This window comes from Amia ocellicauda, chromosome 7, assembly GCF_036373705.1.
Source record: "Amia ocellicauda isolate fAmiCal2 chromosome 7, fAmiCal2.hap1, whole genome shotgun sequence".
NCBI classification, from domain to species: Eukaryota; Metazoa; Chordata; class Actinopteri; order Amiiformes; family Amiidae; genus Amia; species Amia ocellicauda.
The window spans coordinates 683892-704175 of record NC_089856.1 but is presented as its reverse complement, the minus strand read 5'-3'; the positions used below and the strand labels follow the sequence as shown (position 1 = coordinate 704175).

Below are 20284 nucleotides of genomic sequence, written 5' to 3'. Positions count from 1 at the left end.
TAATCAGCGATCCGGGTCGGATATTCTCCCCCCGGCTGACCTGCAGTAGAAACTGCTCCCAGATTTATTACACATTTGTTCAGAACTGCTCGTTGTTTGTCAAAACTAAAATCTCCCCTAAATGGCGTTCATAACTTCTGTCATGTTCTTACTGAGTTCGTTTCACAGCTGTAACCTCTTTCCTGTTGTTCGCGTCGGTCTGTCGTTGGCTCTCGATTGTGGTCTGAAGATGATGAACAAGCTGTGAAAAAAAATTGCATGAAATGGTTTCCGATGGCTCTTCAGCACTGAGGATAGTATCAGAGACTCTCTTAGATAGTGTGGCCCAGAAGTGCAAGACACAAAAAACAAAAAGAGAAACACAAATGCAGAAAGAAGAACACAAATGCTAAAAGTGTTTATCTTTATGTTTTTGTGATTTGCACTTCAGGGCCACCGTAGTTGCAGTGGTTCCCAATCTAGGCCCCTACCCTACTGATTTATGTTCCAACCAAGCTTTCAATTGCTTAATTGAACCATAAATTGAACTAATACTTTACTAAATCAGAGCCCTTTCATTATTTTAAACAGTAGGGGGTTTAAGTTAAGTATAGAATTGTATAAGGAACGTATTAAAGAACCAACTCTTATTACACAATTTCAAAAATCAAATCTAAGCAGATTGTTACTTCAATTAAGGGTCCAATTAAGCAATTGAGAGCTCGGTTGGAACAGAAACCAGCAGAGTAGGGCTCCTCCAGGACCCTGCTGTAGAATGTGACCGTGTCTGGGTCTCTGTCTCCCCCCGCAGGAGTCTTCCAGAACTACACCCCCTACACTGTGTCCGTGTTCGCCCTGTACAGCAGCGGCCATAGTCCCCCCGCCTCGGTCACCAGCTACACACTGGAGGGGGGTGAGCACCTGACTGACCCACGGACACACTGACTGAAGTACTCACTGACCCATGGACACACTGACTGAAGTACACATTGACACACTGACTGAAGTACACACTGATACACGGACACACTGACTGAAGTACACACTGACACATGGACACACTGACTGAAGAACACAATAACACACTGACTAATTAGATGTACATGTGTGTTTGACTTTCCCCCTCTCCCTCCCTCTCCTCTCTCTCTTCCTCTCTCTCAATTCAATTCAATGTAAGCTTTATTGGCATGACATTTGTATACAAGTATTGCCAAAGCATGTGATATAACTGATACATATAAACAGGGAAATATAGATTTATAGGAAATAAAGTAAAATGAAAAATAGAATAAAAAATAAATACATAGATTAAACATAATTGAAATAATCTCTCTCTCTGTCTCTCTTGTCTCTCCCTCTCTCTCTCTCTCTCTCTCTCTCTCTCTCTCTCAGTGCCCCCTGCGGTCCCTGGTCTGTCTGTGTCTCAGATCTCCTTCTCTAAGGCCACTGTGGCCTGGGAGCCCATCCCCCTGCGCGAGAGCCGCGGCCGGGTCCGCCGCTACCAGGTGGGCTGGGTCGAAGTCGGGGGTCCAGAGGACCAGCAGCAGAACATCACAGGTGCGGCCCAGATTGCACCCGCCTGGCAGAATCCCCCAGAACCATGTTGTTGTCATTGTGGATTTTGATATTATTGTTCCTAAGACTCTCTCTCCCCCACCTACCCAACAGTGAGTGGTCAGTGCCAAGCACAGGTCAGTGGGTTGGCACCGGGTCGGCAGTACCAGCTGTGGGTCAGCGCCGAGACGCAGGTGGGGCAGGGGCCGCGGAGTCACATCTCCCTGACCACCTACGAGCGCAACGGTACCACAGCCAGCACCGCTCACCGCACCTGGTCTGGAGCGCCTGCTAGACCGGACTGGATCCCCCTCTCCCTCCCTCTTTCTCTCACCCTCCCTCTCACATTCAAATTTAAATTGCTTTATTGGCATGACCAGTTGAAGTACATACACTCTTATATTTGTGGCCAACAGTTAACAATGATGAACAGGACTGGGAGTCTCTCGCAGAGTTCTGTGGTTTTGGGGGATATTTGTATATTGTTCACCTGTTAGAATAAAGTCTCCACCTCTCGGCCGTCCGGTCCTCTCTGGGCAGCAGCTCTGAGCACGGCCGGTCTCCAAGGCCAGGCTGAGGTCACAGAGCCGGCGTCTTGCCAGGATCTGTCTGTTCTGTGGGCGCCAGCAGCACGACCCCACCTAATTGCCTCACCCCACAGCCTTGCTGCCCTGGGGGGGAGATGAACTATGTTATGTAGGGATATACTCACTCTCTCTCTCTCCACCCTCCACAGATTTAATGGTAATGGTGCTGTGCATTGTGGGAGTCATCATTGTATTTGCTGTCTTCTTACTCTGCAAGCAGCCCAGGTGAGCGGGACCTGGAGGCGGATCTCGTGTTTATCATGTGTTCATTGAGCAATGAGTTGCCATGATTGTTGTGTGTTTTACCGTGTTTGTTGTGTGTTTTATCATGTTTGTTGTACATTGTGCCATGATTGTTGTGTGTGGTGCCGTGTTTGTTGTGTGTTGTGCTGTGTTCAATGCACTTGTCTTCTTGTGGGGGGGGGGGTTTCATTCCCATGTGTTTGCTGATTTGTGTGCGTGTTTTTCCATGGGGAGACGCTGGCCGTTGGTTTCTGTTTGCTGCTGTGAGAAAATCCCTGATCCCAGAAACAGCCGTCTGTACGGAGTGCAGAAGGACACGTCACTGCTACAGGTCTGACACACTCACTGACTGACACACTGACTGAATGACTGGCACACTGAATGACACACTGACTTACTGCCTGATATACTGTTGAACTGACTGACTATCTATATGTCTTCCTCTACTGACTGTGCATTGTGTGTTTTGTGTGTGAGTGCAGGAGCCCAAGCCATGGCTGTGGGCATCCTCCTCGCTCTCAGAGTCCTTCCAGAAGATCTGCCAGCTGGAGGTCATCCCGTCCCCTGAGCACACAGACACAGGGGGAGAGGAGAGACGGAGCACCGGAGAAGGAGGAGAAGAGGGAGAGTGGGAGAGAGAGAGAGAGAGAGAGGGCGGAGAAGAAGAGGAGGAGGACGAGTGGGGAAGGGCTAGAAAGGAGAGCTACAGCGAGATGAAGGACGGGGAGGTGTTGGTGGCAGTGGGGCCCGGGGCCATCCCCCCACAGACCCCACCCTTCTTCTCTGACTATGAGAAGCACTTCATGCCCTCCCCTTTGGAGGTGTAGCGGCAGGTATGCAGACTGACAGGAAGGAGGACTGCAGTGCAATACCCATGTCTGTGAGGGTGCCAGGTGTGCAGTACTGTAGGGGGGGACAGGGAAGAATGACACAACCCCCCCCCCGCCTGTGGGCAGCTTTGTCATGCGCTCTCTTCCTGGTGAGGTAGACCATGTGAGCCTGTTTGAAAATGTATATTTTTATATGAACTTTTCTAAGTCATGTGAAGGGAAAATGGGATGATTTGTTTTTAAGCCATTTTATTTGTTTCTTTGAGGGGGGGGGGTATGTTTTGTGAAAATTAAAGAAGCAATACATTATTTTCTGCCTTATCCTGACTTGTTCAAGCCTCCTGCCACTTCTCCTCAATGTTCTCAGGATGTTCTTCAAATACACAATATTAAAAGAATAGAACAGTACTACACAAATCTGCACAAATTTACATGCAATTAAACCACAGATCCACCTGGCCCTAAGATGCATGATTTTATCAATTGTTTATCTATTTGTTTACTTTTGTGTTGTTGTCTGGTTAGCAATCTCTAAAGCGCTCTGCGGCTACCCTGCGAAGGGCGCTATACAGATGCAAACAGATAGATTGATTGATCTGAGCAGGCGCGTCTTAGGGCAACGTCCACTTGCGACACATTTCGTACAAGACGACTTCGTATTCAACAAGGCACTGTGCGGCGTTAACACATGCGCAGGTGCAGGCAAACGAAGAGAGAGACAGTTTCCCACCCTTCTGGGCCAGGGGGCCGGCGTGTGGAGAAACTGCACTTCGCGGCTCCATCACCCCGGACACGTGACGAAGGTGCGCTCGGTGATTGGTCGGGGTGCTCGCAGCAGTGGACGGAAGCCGAAGGAGGTCGAAGCGGATTAGTGGGCTGAACGCACAGCCTCCCCCCGCCCGTCTCCTCACTCCCAGCGCGACGAGAGCAGCGGCTGAGACAGACGGACAGAGAGAGACAGAGGCGGCAGCACAATAACACGGACCGACGCGCTCTGCTACCGCCGCGGAAACACACAGAAACAAGGCGCCATTGACCGAGCGGCGAGGGCGACAGCACACGATACAGACACGGATCCAGACCTTCGACGCGATCCCCAGGTAGGCAGCGCGGTTCGTCTGGTGTTTCTCCCCGGCGCTGCGCAGGACTGGTCGGGGCGGTTCTCTACGAGAGAGCGCGGCGCGGATTTGACTGAAAGACCCGGGCCTTGTTTGTGTTGCCCTGTGGGGGCTTAAACCACAGATCCCTGCCCTGTAATGTTCGCGGCCACACGGGGGTCCAGTCGGAACCCCAAGCCCGAGGCGGGGATCCAGGAGCGACCAACAATAAGAGAGGCCGCCGAGGCCTATCTCCGAGCTGAAGCCGGGGACTGTAGTAGTTTTTTCGCCCGGTGGGGAGCGCCCTCTGGCCGGGTCGGGTTGGTGATGTTCCAGGGGGTGGGGTATGTGTTTTTAGGCGGGGAGGGGGTGTTTAAAGCGAGTCTCGGCGGGGCTGGGGCTAGGCCAGGGCCAGGCTGGGCTGCTGTAGGTCTGCGGGGTAAGGGGACCTGTAGCGGCTGCCGGGTGCGGGTGGATGGAGGCGCTCAGGACGGAAGCGTGGGGTGGGTGAGGGGCGGCGGGGGGATTAGGGCGGTTAAGCCGGGTCAGAGAGATTGTGCTCCGTGTGTCCGCGGATCTCGTGGCCTGCTCCTATCCCCAATCCGATTGCGCAGCAGATCCCCGGGCCGCCGGCTCTCAGTAGGCCGGAGTGTGAGTCTGCGCAGGGGGAGTAGCGCGCAATGCACGCACGTTGAGGGCCTATTTAACTCCCCGGACTCGGACCATGTGCAATGCGACCGGCTCGATCACCCACTGTGCGTCTGCAACGGCTCTGCAGCGTCTCCATACTTTATTATCAACAGTACGTATAGAGCGCTTTAAAACTCGAGTCTCACAGCCCCGTTATACCAAGAGATAGAGCAAAACTACATTAGCAAGGTATGGTACAATAGTGCTCCTAGAGTAGGGGGCTGTAGTAACTGCAGAAGAATAGTCTAGTTACAGTATGGGGCTGTAGTAGAATAGTGCTGGGACAGTAGGGGCTGTAGTAACAGTGCAGTAGAGCAGTGCTGGGACAGTAGGGGTTGTAGTAACAGTGCAGTAGAGCAGTGCTGGGACAGTAGGGGCTGTAGTAACAGTGCAGTAGAATAGTGCTGGGACAGTAGGGGCTATAGTAACAGTGTAGTAGAATAGTGCTGGGACAGTAGGGGCTGTAGTAACAGTGCAGTAGAGCAGTGCTGGGACAGTAGGGGCTGTAGTAACAGTGCAGTAGAATAGTGCTGGGACAGTAGGGGCTATAGTAACAGTGTAGTAGAATAGTGCTGGGGCTGTAGTAACAGTGTAGTAGAGCAATGCTGGGACAGTAGGGGCTGTAGTAACAGTGCAGTAGAGCAGTGCTGGGACAGTAGGGGCTGTAGTAACAGTGCAGTAGAGCAGTGCTGGGACAGTAGGGGCTGTAGTAACAGTACAGTAGAGCAGTGCTGGGACAGTAGGGGCTGTAGTAACAGTGCAGTAGAGCAGTGCTGGGACAGTAGGGGCTGTAGTAACAGTGCAGTAGAGCAGTGCTGGGACAGTAGGGGCTGTAGTAACAGTGCAGTAGAGCAGTGCTGGGACAGTAGGGGTCTGTAGTAACAGTGTAGTAGAGCAGTGCTGGTACAGTAGGGGCTGTAGTAACAGTGCAGTAGAGCAGTGCTGGGACAGTAGGGGTCTGTAGTAACAGTGCAGTAGAGCAGTGCTGTTACAGTAGGGGCTGTAGTAACAGTGTAGTAGAGCAGTGCTGGGACAGTAGGGGGCTGTAGTAACAGTGTAACAGATTACTGTCTGTAGTTATGAAGACTGAATGAATCCAGTTTCTGGCTCCGATGCTCCACCACTTCACTAGCACCAGATCAGAGCGGCAGTGTGGACGCTGGGGGGGCAGTGTGAACAGCGTGTCGTGGACGGGTGAGTCCGGGTGCTGACTGAACGTGCTGTTCTCAGCTGTTGGCACTACAGTCGATGGCATGCTGTATACCTCGAGCTTCATGTTGGTCCAGGATGTGCTGTCATGTCTCCAGCGTCGGTGTGTCTGTGCCCCAGGGGGTGCCTTGACCGAGTGTCCAGTCCTCGCTTGAATGCTTTCTTTTAGTAAACATGAGCAGCGTGTTGTCCTTGTGCTTGCAGTGAGGTGCGTTCATGTGAATCGAGCATCTCCCTGACATTCGTAGAATTAAATAATTTCTCCTCCTTCCACACTGGGCTCATGAATGCATGTCTGGTGCAACGCTGCTGTTCACACTGAGGGTTCACCAGTCTCCCCTCTTCTCCTCTCTCCTCTCCCATCCCTCTGCTCTCCTCTTCGGACTCCTTTTCTTCCTCTCTCTCAGAGTTCAGGATGGAGTGGCAGCCAGATGAGCAGGGGCTCCAGCAGGTCCTGCAGCTGCTCAAGGACTCCCAGTCGCCCAACACTGCCACCCAGAGGGCCGTGCAGCAGGCATCCTTCACTTGGGGGTGGGGTGGGCAGGGTGCAATAGGGAGGGGAAGGGGCCAGTAGGGAGATTGGAGACGGGGTAAAACACTTAGGGTCGTGTGTGTGCGCGTGCATGTCTGTCATTGTCCTTAACTGGCTGCTACAGAAATTGGAGCAGCTGAACCAGTACCCAGACTTCAACAACTACCTGATCTTCGTCCTGACCCGGCTCAAGACTGAGGGTGAGTCTCTCCCTCTCTCTGTGTGCATCTCCCTGTCTCTCTCCCTCTCTCTGTGTGTGCGTCTTCCTGTCCCTCTCCCTCTCTCTGTGTGTGTGTGTGTGTGTGTGTGCGAGTCTCCCTGTCTCTCGCCCTCTCTCTCTGTGTGTGTGCGTCTCTTTCCCTCTCTCTGTGTGACTAAGTGACTTGAGGTCCAGTGCTCAGGAACAGGGTGATGGGGTACAATACATTTTGGGAACCTTACAGATTGACATTCTCCCTCTCTCTCTCTCTCTCCCTCCCTCCATGTGGCAGACGAGCCGACCCGCTCGCTCAGTGGGCTCATCCTGAAGAACAATGTGAAGGCCCACTACCAGAACTTCCCCCCCACCGTGGCCGACTTCATCAAGCAGGAGTGTCTGAACAACATCGGCGACCCCTCGCCCCTCATCCGCGCCACCATCGGTGAGACGGGCGCCCGGGCGGGCCTTGCCATCTGGGGGCGTGACTGAGCCGCAGCAGTGTAACTTACATCTCCCTCTCCCCTTCTCTCAGGTATCCTGATCACCACCATCGCCTCCAAAGGGGAGCTGCAGTCGTGGCCCGAGCTGCTGCCCCAGCTGTGCAACCTGCTCAACTCTGAGGACTACAACACCTGCGAGGTCACTGCCCCCCCCCGTCACAGCTGTGTTGTTAAGAGTGTATTCAATACTGTCTGATCCAGAAACGTGTGTGTGTTAGTGGCTGTCTCTGTAAGCGAGTCTGTGTGTTAGGGACGTGACGCTATACAATGTCCACTGTATGATGACCGTAAGCACACACTCCGCGCTCACCGGTAGATCGGGTATAAATCCAGTAGCTTCCCTCTCTGCAGGTCTGCTGTATTGGAAAGTAGAGTAATGTGCTCCACTTGTCTAATAGACTGGGGGTTTACTTTATTCATGATGAGGTCATTCAGCATCACATTCGTCTGTTACGCTGCAGATGAACCCAAGGGTCCAACAAACCTGTGTTGATTGACATGCGGTTGATCTGCTGGTAAACAGAATGAGGAAATAATCGCTCCTATGCGCTTATACACAGATATTGATTATTCAAGCGCTGCATAGAGGCCGTACAGTCGCTCCGCACAGGAACGCTCAGGAACGAACCACACAATCAAAGTTAACAGGGACAGGTTTCATCAACGCCGAAACCAACATAAGTGTGTTCAGTACTACTTGACTGTTAATACAACTATTTTAACAATAACACCATAAACTCGCCCATTTTATTGCGGTTTTCATTTCAATCTGCCCAAGTTCCCACTCCTGCTCTCTCGTTCTTTTTAGATTCTCCTGCAGAGCTTTCGCTTCGGCCCATTTTGGGCCCGATATCATTCATGTTTTTCGTTCTTTTTCAATATCCTCTTTTCTAATAGCTAAAATAGTAAAGCTAAGCAGATCTGCCACTGTCAGCCCTTTATTCGGGGAGGGGGGGCAGTTAAGGAACGTGCTTGGTTATATTTTTGACTCACTTTGTGTATTTGAATCATTCAGTTTTTACATTTAAAAACTCCATCTCCAAACACTCTCCTCTCACCTCCGCAGCACGTCCCTGCAGTCACGCTTATTTAATACAGTTTGCCGTTATAAGAAACGATCAGGCGTTTTGCCAGGACTCGAATCATCGCGGCTGCGTTGGGAAGCAGGCGTTGCTGGTGATCTACAGAGTGGAGGGGGGGGTCAGGCAGCCAGAGCCGAGCGCTGCGAGTGTGTCCTGTGTCGACAGTGAGAGACGTCATGAGGGACGCGGTCTATAGGATTATATAGATATGCATCAGTCCGGTTATTTCTGAAGCAATACAGGGCCAGTAGGGCTGCTATACTGCAGTGATGAGAACCACCGTGCAGCGCAGCGAGGGTGGTCTCTGTACCGCAGTGCATCTAAACCACGGTGAACTGTACAGCCGCTATACTGCCCCTCACTAGTGTGTGAGCAGTGGTGTTGTGTGTGACGGTGGTGGTGTTGTGTGGTTGTGACGGTGGTGTTGTGTGTGCAGGGCTCGTTCGGCGCGCTGCAGAAGATCTGTGAGGACTCATCGGAGCTGCTGGACAGCGATGCACTCAACCGGCCGCTCAACATCATGATCCCGAAGTTCCTGCAGTTCTTCAAGCACTGCAGCCCCAAGATCAGGTCAGACCCCCACACTGCACCCCCAACCCCCCACAGCACCACTGCCCCCCAATCCTGTACCCCCATTATGACTATACCCTTCTGTCTCTGGGTGTGATTTTCAGCAGAGTTGTGACTGCCAGTGATGGTGACCATATTCATACTGTCTGACCCAGAGTCTGCAGCTCCTTCCCCCTCTACTGCGCCACTGCCCTGTACCCCTCTACTGCCCCACTGCTCGCCTCCCCTTCCCTCAGACTCACCCAGGCATCTGCACACATACAATCTCTCTCTCTCTCTCTCTCCAGGTCTCATGCCATCGCCTGTGTCAATCAGTTTATCATCGGCAGAGCACAGGCGCTGATGGACAACATCGACACCTTCATAGAGGTGAGGCACCGGCGCAGGTGGGGGGGGCAGGGTGGTGGCGCCGTGCTGGCGGCAGGATCTGTGCTCATCTCTCTGTCTCTCTCTCAGCACCTGTTCGCCCTGGCTGCGGATGAGGACTCGGAGGTGCGTAAGAACGTGTGCCGTGCGCTGGTCATGCTGCTGGAGGTGCGCATCGACCGGCTCATCCCACACATGCACAGCATCGTACAGGTAGGGCCATGTGCACATCCGTGTGTCTGTGTTCTCTTGTCCCATGCCTCGATCTGTCTGTGTCTCTGTCTCTCTGTGTCCGTGTCTCCGTCTCTGGGTGTGATGTTCAGCTGAGTTGTGACTGCCAGTGATGGTGACCGTATTCATACTGTCTGACCCAGAGTCTGCCTGTCTCTCTCTGTCTGTTGTCCATGTGGAGGAGAAGATGTTGTGGTTTCTCTTTCAACTTCAGTTAAAAGGTGCCACTAGTGGGGCTGTGTCCCCTCCTCCCAGGACAGTGTTTGGTTTGAGTCGGTCAGTCGTGGGTAACGGGGGACAGGATGGGTGATTCCTTGGGTGAATGTCTCCCTTATTGGGGTGTATTGAGCTCTTGGTTTCAGAGGATGGGTCTGGGTCGTTATCTTTCAGACATGACCAGAACTGTTGTGCTCCTCTGCGGGTTTTAAATGGCAGAGGGTAACAGCCCTACATCCACGGTGTTGTACCTGTACTTCTGCAGAAGTCAGCGAGTCGAGTCTCTGCTGGGTGTTTCCCATTTGGTGTGCTGCTGTTGACTGACTCTCGCTCGCTCTGTCTCCTTTCTTTCTCTTTCTCTCGCTCTCTCTCTCTCAGTACATGCTCCAACGCACACAGGACCCAGACGAGAATGTGGCTCTGGAGGCCTGTGAGTTCTGGCTCACGCTGGCCGAGCAGCCCATCTGCAAGGAGGTTCTGTCCGGACACCTGGTCCAGTGAGTGAGCGCAGATGGGGGGGAGCTGTGATGCAGTGGGGGGGTGTGATAGGTCTGTGTCAGCTGATCCTGACGGGCGCTCTGTCTCCTCAGGCTGATTCCTATCCTGGTGAATGGCATGAAGTACTCGGAGATCGACATCATCCTTTTAAAGGTCTGTCTCGTCTCCACTCTCCGTGTCTGTCTCTCTCTCTCCCTCTGTCCCTGTTCGTGTCTCTCTCTCTCTCTCTCCATCTCTGGGTGTGATGTTCAGCTGAGTTGTGACTGCCAGTGATGGTGACCGTATTCATACTGTCTGACCCAGTCTGTCTGTCTCTGTACCACTGTGTCCATGTGGAGGAGAGAGTGTCTCATGGTTTCTCTCTTTCCCTCCCTCTCTCAGGGTGATGTGGACGTGGAGGAGGACGAGACGGTGCCGGACAGCGAGCAGGACATCAAGCCGCGCTTCCACAAGTCCCGCACCGTCACCCTGCAGCACGAGGGGGGTGGCGACGAGCAGGGTGAGGATATCGATGATGAGGACGACGACGACGATGACACGCTGTCCGACTGGAACCTGCGTGAGTCTCTCTCCGTCTGCGCGTCCGCGTCTCTGAGTCGGTGCCGTGCCGGAGGTGATGGACACCCTTAGTGCTGACTGCCAGTGATCTGCTTGTATTCATACTGTCTGATCCGTGGCCCGACCCCCCCCCCCCCGCGGCCCGAGGAGGCCGGGAAGCACGAGCGAGACTCTTAAAAGATGCCCCCTCTCTCCCTCCAGGCAAGTGCTCGGCAGCCGCCCTGGACGTGCTGGCCAATGTGTTCCGGGACGAGCTGCTCCCACACCTGCTCCCTCTGCTGAAGGGGCTGCTGTTCCACCCAGACTGGGTCATCAAGGAGTCGGGCATTCTGGTGCTGGGAGCCATCGCAGAAGGTACCCCCCCCGGTCTGTCCAGAGTGAATCCCGCCGTTGAAGAGTGACGTAGGGAGCGGGACACACTGGCACGCTCGTCCTCACCCAGGCTCTCTCTCCGTCCCCCCAGGCTGTATGCAGGGCATGGTGCCATACCTGCCTGAGCTCATCCCACACCTGATCCAGTGTCTGTGTGACAAGAAGGCGCTGGTGCGCTCCATCGCCTGCTGGACGCTGAGCCGCTACGCCCACTGGGTGGTCAGCCAGCCGCCCGACAGCCACCTGAAGCCCCTGATGACTGAGCTTCTGAAGCGCATCCTGGACGGCAACAAGAGGGTGCAGGAGGCGGCGTGCAGGTGAGTGTCACTGTGTGAGTGTGTGTTGGTCACTGTAGTGGTTTTAGTAAGTCCCAGGATACACCAATGAAGAGGTAACAAGTTTATTACAGAAAACATAAATACAGGTTAACCCGGAGATCTCCTCTCACATGAAGTGAAGAAAAGAACTATGGAGAAGCCTTTTTGCATCTTCAGAGACAATGGGTTACAGTCTTCTCTGTCTGAAGTGATTGCATCTCATTAACATAGTTGTACAACATAGTTTACCACATACATAATAATTTACACAGACCTAAGTTTGTTACTGTTGTAGAAGTGTTTGAGTTGATTGGTGATGGTCAGCATTCGTAGGCAACAGATGTTTATCAAAGACATTGTTGTGAGTCCTTGGGGGGCAGAAAATACAACTGAATATCAGTTTATAATATGTTCAACGACACATTGAAGTCCGCAATTTCTACCAAATACCTGTGCCCCAAAACACACAATCTCTATACTGTTTGACCAGTTTCAGCTGATTAAATACCCAGAATACAATGGCTGAATGAAATCATGAAAAGACAATGCTTGATTGAAGTAACCTCTCGGACAGAATAAATACAAACTAATGATTGCTTCATAGATAAACTGAAACAATGTATACCATAACAACATGAAACAATTAATATATACAGAATATAAAGGAAATAATAAAAGTAAATTTTCCCACTACAGTCACTGTATGAATGTCTCCCCCCGCAGTGCGTTTGCCACATTGGAGGAGGAGGCCTGCACCGAGCTGGTGCCCTACCTGAGCTACATCCTGGACACGCTGGTGTTCGCCTTTGGGAAGTACCAGCACAAGAACCTGCTGATCCTGTACGACGCCATCGGCACACTGGCCGACTCCGTGGGACACCACCTCAACCAGCCGGTGCGGCCCCCGAGCGCCCAGCACACACTCGTCCGACGCACTGCGGCCCCCGAGCGCCCAGCACACACTCGTCCGACGCACTGCGGCCCCCGAGCGCCCGGCACACACTCGTCCGACGCACTGCGGCCCCCGAGCGCCCGGCACACACTCGTCCGACGCACTGCGGCCCCCGAGCGCCCGGCACACACTCTTCCGACGCACTGTGGCCCCCGAGCGCCCGGCACACACTCGTCCGACGCACTGTGGCCCCCGAGCGCCTGGCACACACTCGTCCGACGCACTGTGGCCCCCGAGCGCCCGGCACACACTCGTCCGACGCACTGCGGCCCCCGAGCGCCCGGCACACACTCGTCCGACGCACTGCGGCCCCCGAGCGCCCGGCACACACTCGTCCGACGCACTGCGGCCCCCGAGCGCCCGGCACACACTCGTCCGACGCACTGCGGCCCCCGAGCGCCCGGCACACACTCGTCCGACGCACTGCGGCCCCCGAGCCCTCAGCACACACTCGTCCGACGCACTGTGGCCCCCGAGCGCCCAGCACACACTCGTCCGACGCACTGCGGCCCCCGAGCGCCCAGCACACACTCGTCCGACGCACTGTGGCCCCCGAGCGCCTGGCACACACTGCGCTGCCACGCGCACCCTGCTGTACTGTAGTATACTGTAATATAATTGAGTAATCGACCCACAGGAGTACATCCAGAAGCTGATGCCGCCCCTGATACAGAAGTGGAATGAGCTGAAGGACGAGGACAAGGACCTGTTCCCGCTGCTGGAGGTGAGGCTCGTTGTGTGACCCAGGTGGGGGGGCAGCCCCGATGTTGACGCCCTGGAGCCTCAGCCTTCCTCACAGAGCCTGACCCTCCCCCTCTCTCCGCAGTGCCTGTCCTCCGTGGCCACTGCCCTGCAGTCGGGCTTCCTGCCGTACTGTGAGCCGGTGTACCAGCGCTGCGTTACCCTGGTGCAAAAGACCCTGGCGCAGGCCATGGTGAGACCCCGTGCTTCTACACACTGAGTACCCTTTTACACACCGTATACTAAATACACAGACTGTACATGCTGTACACACTTCCACACACTGTACACCCATTTACACACTACACACACTGTACACTGCACACAGACTGCACACCCTTCTACACACTGGACATGCTGCTCAACCCCCCTGCTTCTCCAGATGTATAACCAGCACCCGGACCAGTATGAGGCTCCGGACAAGGACTTCATGATCGTGGCTCTGGACCTGCTGAGCGGGCTGGCGGAGGGGTTGGGGGGCCACGTGGAGCAGCTGGTGGCCCGAAGCAACATCATGACCCTGCTGTTCCAGTGCATGCAGGTACGAGGCGGGGAGCCAGGAGGGGGGGGCGACTCTTGCACCTGGTGTCTGCTCTCGGCTCAGTGTGCCTTAGACAGTGCGTCTCTGCTCTTGCGGTTGGTGTACCGGTGTGTCCTAACTCTCCCTCCCCCTCCAGGACACAATGCCCGAGGTGCGGCAGAGCTCCTTCGCCCTGCTGGGGGACCTCACCAAGGCCTGCTTCCCCCACGTCAAACCCTGCATCGGTGAGCTGGGTGTGTCTGGGAATGGCCGGGGAGAAAAGGGGTGTGGGGGGGCACTGGGAGGTGGGACAGCGGGCTGCAGTGTGAGTAAGGAAGCATCTAACCCTCTTTTCCCCCCACAGCGGAGTTCATGCCAATCCTAGGTACCAACCTGAACCCTGAGTTCATCTCCGTGTGCAACAACGCCACCTGGGCCATCGGAGAGATCTGCATGCAGATGGGTGAGTGCGTGCGTGTGCGTGTCGCACACTGGCTGTCTGTATGTTCAGTCTGTCTCTAGTAACAGTGCAGTAGAATAGTGCTGGGACAGTAGGGGCTGTAGTAACAGTCCAGTAGAGCAGTGCTGGGACAGTAGGGGCTGGAGTAACAGTAGAGTAGTAGAGTGGGTTGACCCTGTTTTGACTGGCCGGTCGCTGTGCTCAGGTGCGGAGATGCAGCCATACGTCCAGCTGGTCCTGAACAACCTGGTGGAGATCATCAACAGACCCAACACACCCAAGACCCTGCTGGAGAATACAGGTACTGGGGCACACGCACACGCTCACGCACACGCACATAGTCCCTGGCCTTGTCTATAATCGTTCTCCCTCATCCCGTCCTCAGCGATCACAATCGGCCGGCTGGGCTACGTCTGTCCTCAGGAAGTGGCTCCGATGCTGCAGCAGTTTATCCGGCCCTGGTGAGTCTCTCTCTCTCTCTCTCTCTCTCTCTCTCTCTCTCTCTCTCCCCGTCTCTGGGTGTGATGTTCAGCTGAGTTGTGACTGCCAGTGATGGTGACCGTATTCATACTGTCTGACCCAGAGTCTGCCTGTCTCTGTGTTTCGTGTGGAGAGGACACGGTGTCTCATAGTCTCTGTGTCTCTCTCTGCCCCCCAGGTGTACGTCGTTGCGGAATATCCGTGACAACGAGGAGAAGGACTCCGCGTTCCGGGGAATCTGCATGATGATTGGAGTCAATCCTGGAGGAGTGGTACAGGTCAGCACTGAGCGTCCCACACACACCCGACGCACTCGGACACACACCCCGAGTCTCTCCTGTCTGTGTAACTGTCTGTCCGTCTGCAGGACTTCATCTTCTTCTGTGACGCAGTGGCATCGTGGGTCAGTCCCAAGGAAGACCTGAGAGAAATGTTCTACAAGGTAAGCCTCTGACCTCTGACCCTTGAACCCAGCTGGGTGAACAGGAAGTGACCGTATCTGACGATGCACTATAGTGCGTGGGAGTGATGGCCCGTGTGCGAGTAGTGAGGGAGCTGTGTGTGAACGGTGTTTGTTGTTGCAGATCCTGCACGGGTTCAAGGACCAGGTGGGCGAGGAGAACTGGCAGCAGTTCTCAGAGCAGTTCCCCCCCCTGCTGAAGGAGCGCCTGTCCGCCTGCTACGGGGTGTAGCCTGCGCCACACAGCACCACACAGGTACACTTCTGCACAACCCTGCGCCACACAGGTACACCCCTACACACACAACACTAATTTTTGTGCTATACCGGCTGATTGCTTTAAAATGGCCGATATCCATGGCTGATGGTGCTGCTTTTATTGTGTCTGAGCATCTGATTGGTTCTGCTCGTGGGCCTTTAACTAAATAGGAATGACGCGCAGGAACTTAAGAGCCGCTGCTTTGTTTATATGCGCAAACGGTGAATGCGCCTGGTTAGGAGAGTGCCGGCTATGTGGACCAGTTCACAGTGCACTAGTGCTCATACCTCCCCCTGCCCGCTCTCGTTCTATACGTAATGCAGTGACAGAGTATCGGTATCGGCCAGTCTCGTTATAGGAATATAACGTCTTGTCTTTCTCTCCTCCAGGTATCTGTATGGGAAGTTTATCTGGGAGCTCATCTTTCTCTGTGTTGCACTGCCCTGAACAGAGGGGGGGGAGGAACTGGGACGGCCCCCCACCCCGCGGCCCTCGCCGGCCCCCTGTGTCTGAGGGAGGGGGGAGGGGGGAGGGGGGGGGCTCTGGGTCACAACTGCATAGACACACATCCAGGGAGGGAGGGAGGGAGGGAGGGAGGGAGGATAGGACAGGATTGCAATCTGTGTTGTCGTCTTTATTTTGTTTTGTTTTTTGTTTTTAAGGAGAAACCTGTCTGGGGAGGGAGGGGGGGGGGGTCTGTCTCTCTCACACACACACCCCTGTCACCCGTGGCTGTGGGCTGGCCGGTGTTGTATAGGGGGGGGGGGGGCGGCCCTGCGCTCCTCTCGACTCCGGTTTCTCTTATTTATTGTAGTTCTGTTTTCTTTTTTTCTTTTATTTATTTTGTATTTTGTTTTTGTTTTTTACGATTGAAAAGTAAACGATATTGATCAGTGGACTTCAGTCGCTATGAGCTGCTGCTGCTGAAGCCGGAGTTCAGCCAGAACAACGACGATGCTGAGAATAATACAGTGATGATGGTTAGATGACGGGTGTGAAGTTGTCGAACGCATTAAGAACTCTTTAAAGAGAGACGCTCGTGTTCCCTCGGCGGTCGTCAGACTGTCCTGCATGTGTTCTTTCACTCTTGCTTTATACACACTCACACAAACACGGGAGGGGGGGGCTGCAGTGTGTAGAAGGGGTCTCGCTTTTAATCCGAGACCCTACCTGGTCACAGTGAGACGCACACGTGTGTCCGGGAGAGAGAGGGAGGGGGCAGAATACAGGGGGATCCTTTGGGGATTATTTTAAAATCGGGAGTGGGTTGTCAGGGAGTGTGTGTATGTGATGACTTTATTGCAGCCACTGTTCTCCCTCCATCCTACACACACACACACTTCTGCCTGTGAGCTGATCCTCGCCTGCGGCGCCGGAGAGACCAGGACAAAAAAACACAATTCAATCATTCATCCGATCCTCACAGGGCTGACTTACTGTGTGCACTTTTATTTCATTTTTAAATTCTGAAAAGGAGACGGTTCAAGACTAAACAAGCCATAGCGGACTCAACACTGTGTGAGTGAGTGAGAGAAACATTTCTGTTTTCCTGTAGGACAGTCAGACTAAAGGCTGAAATGGGTAGAAAGATGGACAGAAATAGGATCCAGTGATGAACTTGTGGAGAGAGTTGTGTGTGTGTGCCAGTCCAGCGAGATTATCACTCGTTTTAATTAATGTTTCTTTTTGAAGAGCAATCAGAGACGCTGCTTTAGGGAGGTCTGAATATTTACTGATGGTCGACGAATGAAATGTCATGAGAGTCAAATCCAGTGATCTTGCTCTGGTGCTCTGCACCCCCGACCCCCTGCTTACCTCCTGGTCTCTGCCCCCCCCCCCAGCCGCTAGTGCAATGTGCTGGCAGGGGGCTGTGGGTGTCCATGGGAGGCTCTGGTGAAGGGAGGTCGAGCAGCCAGTACAGGGATAGACTGGGTCCGGTAGTCTGCTGGGCGGCGCCTGTAGGGACTGGTTGTGTGTGCGAGAGAGTGAGAGTGCATGCGTGTGGGGTCTCGTGCTGTGTGTTGTGTGCTGGGTATGACTGAATCCCTGTCCAGTTACTGTGACCCCCCGGGCTCTGAGGGAGGCAGAGACCTATAATTGTGAGCGATCCTGACCAACATGTCCTGTACTGGGCCTCAGTGTTGACACACACACACACACACACACCTCTCCAGTCACTTCTGTTCAGTGGCACTCTGGCCCAGGTGCGTTAGTATAAGTATCAATTATGTTAATTCCCCCCCCCCCCCCCAAGAGGTTTATTTTTCTTTTTTTATTTAAATTTTTTTAATTTATTTTTTTATTTATTCAGTTTTTTTTCTTCAGTTATTGTCGTAAATTTTTTTTGTAATTTTTTGTTTTTTTTACCGTTTTCAGGTCTTTTGTTATAGTTTTATTTTGTTTCATTTGTTCCTTTGCTGGTTTATTTTGTGCTCAGGGGCACAAATAATTTTTCTAGACTTTAAAAGTTTTTTTTCTCCTGACCGATTTATTTTTTTTGTTTAAGAAGAAAGGTTTTGGTTTTTTTCGTTGTTCTATAGCGGACCATTAAGTTTAACACAATAATATGTGTATGAAAATAAAATGGGGGGTAGGGGGGAGGGAGCAGAGACTAGCTCGGAAGCACAGGGAGGGAGCGGGTGGGGAGGGATGGAGGGAGTGACAGTTGCCTGCTCGGTGTCTGATGCTGTCGGTGCGGAGGGAGGGAGCGGGTGGGGGGGAAGCTCTCATCACTTTATATCTTCTTTTGTGATTGAAAAATAAAGGTTTTCTATCAAGCTGGGAACTCGCCTCTGCAGCCGTGTCTTTATTACGTCATTCGCTGGTTCTTCTTTAATTGGTTTTAGTTCGTTTTTATTAATTAATGTAACTAAGTAGTTAATGGGTTTATTGTTCACTATGAGCAGTGAATATTAACGACTGAATATATAATTCATTTATTATATCTTTAAAAAAATCTAAAGTTTTCTGCAAAAAAAGGTGGAAAAGAACTAGTCGGTACGAGTCAGAAATTAGTCCCCTCAGTATCCCACAATGCACCCCAGTGTTTGCCCCTCAGTATCCCACAATGCACCCGATGTCCACCTTATCCCACAATGCATCTCTGTTTGCCCCGCTGTATCCCACAGTTCCATTGGCGGGGGAGAAGTCGAGATGGCGCAGGGGAAACAGAAGTTCAAGGCACAGCGGCCCGGAGGGAAGAAGGCGCCGCAGCAGCACAAACACAAGGGCCCGAAGAAAGGAGGTGAGGCGATAGATGTGTGCTTCGTAGATGTAGCGAGAGATAGAAAACTCCTCCACTTGTTGCGAACCCCTTCGACCAGAGCCACAATGGCGTCAGTTTCGTGTGTGCCGACGGCTGTTTATTTACATGAGGCGGAGAGAAGACAGCGCGCCGGCCTCATGACGTCAGCACGCACTTTAACATCTGCGGCGGTGATGGCGCGTTGTTTAATTCACCGTGAGCCTCGATCATCGCAGAACTGTAGTTACAAAACACCCGGCGAGATTAATTCAGCAACAGCACTGTGCACAACATGGCTGCCGGTTCAGAGTCCTGGGGGGTTAATATAATGGTGGACGCAACTCGTTTGAGGGATGATCAACAAGTTGTTCCGATCAAGTAATGTAATCAAGCATGTGATAGATTGTAAACAACAATAGACTTTTAAATCAGGCAGTGACTGTAATAATGTTTAAAATACTTTCATTATAGAGAGTAGTTTGGAAGGAGTGAAGAATGGAGTTTAGATGTGTTTAGATGCTGCTGATGCTGGCAGTTGTGTAGGAGAGTCCCCGTCTCAATACACCCTCAACCTGACTCCAGCACCCGCCACCCTCACCCTGACCCCCCAACACCCGCCACCCTCATCCTGACCCCAGCACCAAGCACCCTGCACCCTCACCCTGACCCTACAACACCCGCCACCCTCACCCTGACACTCCGTGCCCTTCACAGCGTCTGTCGTTGCTCAGCCAGATGGACAGCCGTGCCTGTGTCTCAGTGTGAGGCTGGGCCCGTGTCCCCCTCTGTAATGCGTCAACTCAGTCACTCTGGGTTTGTTTTTGGTTGGCCACTGCAGTGTCATGTGCTGTGATTGATGATGTCACGGTCTTGTTCCTCAGGGAGAGTCATCGTCCCGAAGAAAGCCCAGGTGGTCCAACAGTACAAGCTGAAGAAGGTGAGAGCGTACACCTGCTTCACACGGCACACCTCTACCCCCCCCACACTCGTCCCTGACTGTGCTGTTCCCCGCAGACCCTGGAGGTGGCAATCCGGACTCACATCGAGCAGGAAGTGACGCAGAGGGCCAGCGCCACGATGCACAAGAGACTGAGTGTGCTGAAGAGTGGAGAGCCGGCACAGAGGCACGGCGCGGCCAAGAAGACGTAGAGGACCCTGACACACACACACACACACACACACACACACACACACACACTGTCCCCACTGGAGTTCACGCTGCAGTGCCCGAGTCAGTCCACTGGAGGGAAGCCCAGGACAGACCGCTGCGGCGCTCTGAGGAGACAGTCGGATAACTGAGCGAAGGATTTCTGCGGCTCGGCAGAACAACCTGCGCTTGGCTGCAAAATCGAATATTTGACGTGTCATTTTATACATGTTTATATGTCATTGAAATATGTAGTATTTTGTTCCTGGATGACATCTTATTAAAACACAAATAGAATTGATTCCGAGTTTTTTCTGAGGTGCTGAGGATCGTGTCTTTATCGCGATGGTGATTTTACTGCTCTCAGGAATGTTGCGCCACCCAGGAATGC

The 20284-nt window shown here is 53.2% G+C and overlaps 3 protein-coding genes and 1 non-coding gene across 5 annotated transcripts in view; all 4 read left to right on the top strand.

Moving 5' to 3' along the window:
• The window catches only part of il12rb2l (interleukin 12 receptor, beta 2a, like), a 31848-nt gene extending 28332 nt beyond the window's left edge, over positions 1 to 3516 (top strand). Inside the window, exons 11-16 of the mRNA XM_066707755.1 lie at positions 791 to 892; positions 1372 to 1536; positions 1648 to 1779; positions 2270 to 2345; positions 2598 to 2694; positions 2846 to 3516. Of these exons, the coding sequence (XP_066563852.1) occupies positions 791 to 892; positions 1372 to 1536; positions 1648 to 1779; positions 2270 to 2345; positions 2598 to 2694; positions 2846 to 3190 (917 nt within the window). The 3' untranslated portion in view covers positions 3191 to 3516. The remainder of the gene's footprint in view (positions 1 to 790; positions 893 to 1371; positions 1537 to 1647; positions 1780 to 2269; positions 2346 to 2597; positions 2695 to 2845) is intronic.
• A 576-nt stretch (positions 3517 to 4092) lies between these two features.
• Positions 4093 to 16016, top strand: tnpo2b (transportin 2b). 2 transcript variants are annotated; one of them, XM_066707754.1, is made up of 25 exons: positions 4093 to 4293; positions 6597 to 6703; positions 6846 to 6921; positions 7213 to 7362; positions 7453 to 7559; positions 8939 to 9072; positions 9360 to 9441; positions 9529 to 9651; positions 10264 to 10382; positions 10476 to 10536; positions 10765 to 10942; positions 11143 to 11295; positions 11405 to 11630; positions 12354 to 12525; positions 13220 to 13306; positions 13409 to 13516; positions 13706 to 13864; positions 14001 to 14088; positions 14208 to 14306; positions 14509 to 14604; positions 14689 to 14764; positions 14962 to 15061; positions 15151 to 15225; positions 15368 to 15499; positions 15892 to 16016. In XM_066707754.1, exons 2-24 carry the CDS (start codon positions 6605 to 6607, stop codon positions 15473 to 15475), a joined length of 2676 nt encoding a protein of 891 aa, XP_066563851.1. In that variant the 5' UTR covers positions 4093 to 4293; positions 6597 to 6604; the 3' UTR covers positions 15476 to 15499; positions 15892 to 16016. The 2 variants fall into 2 exon arrangements, with proteins under 2 accessions (XP_066563851.1, XP_066563850.1); XM_066707753.1 differs by having other exon boundaries at positions 14001 to 14097.
• LOC136754176 (small nucleolar RNA SNORD41) lies at positions 10991 to 11058 on the top strand. Its single transcript, XR_010817555.1, has one exon. It is a non-coding gene; the product is annotated as a small nucleolar RNA SNORD41 (small nucleolar RNA).
• Positions 16017 to 18610: 2594 nt separating the features above from the next.
• c7h19orf53 (chromosome 7 C19orf53 homolog) lies at positions 18611 to 20194 on the top strand. The gene is made up of 3 exons (XM_066707751.1): positions 18611 to 18746; positions 19628 to 19683; positions 19761 to 20194. The coding sequence occupies exons 1-3, from the start codon at positions 18656 to 18658 to the stop codon at positions 19893 to 19895; spliced, it is 282 nt and encodes a 93-aa protein (XP_066563848.1). The 5' UTR covers positions 18611 to 18655; the 3' UTR covers positions 19896 to 20194.
• The last annotated feature ends 90 nt before the right edge of the window (positions 20195 to 20284 follow it).

Excerpts from the sequence above, each read along its gene's own strand:
- c7h19orf53 (XM_066707751.1), top strand. The coding sequence starts at position 18,656 with ATGGCGCAGGGGAAACAGAAGTTCAAGGCACAGCGGCCCGGAGGGAAG. Across the intron at positions 18,747-19,627 it reads CAAGGGCCCGAAGAAAGGAG|GGAGAGTCATCGTCCCGAAG; the intron begins GTGAGGCGATAG and ends CTTGTTCCTCAG. Across the intron at positions 19,684-19,760 it reads AACAGTACAAGCTGAAGAAG|ACCCTGGAGGTGGCAATCCG; the intron begins GTGAGAGCGTAC and ends TGTTCCCCGCAG.
- tnpo2b (XM_066707753.1), top strand. The coding sequence starts at position 6,605 with ATGGAGTGGCAGCCAGATGAGCAGGGGCTCCAGCAGGTCCTGCAGCTG. Across the intron at positions 6,922-7,212 it reads GACCCGGCTCAAGACTGAGG|ACGAGCCGACCCGCTCGCTC; the intron begins GTGAGTCTCTCC and ends TCCATGTGGCAG. Across the intron at positions 11,631-12,353 it reads GTGCAGGAGGCGGCGTGCAG|TGCGTTTGCCACATTGGAGG; the intron begins GTGAGTGTCACT and ends CTCCCCCCGCAG.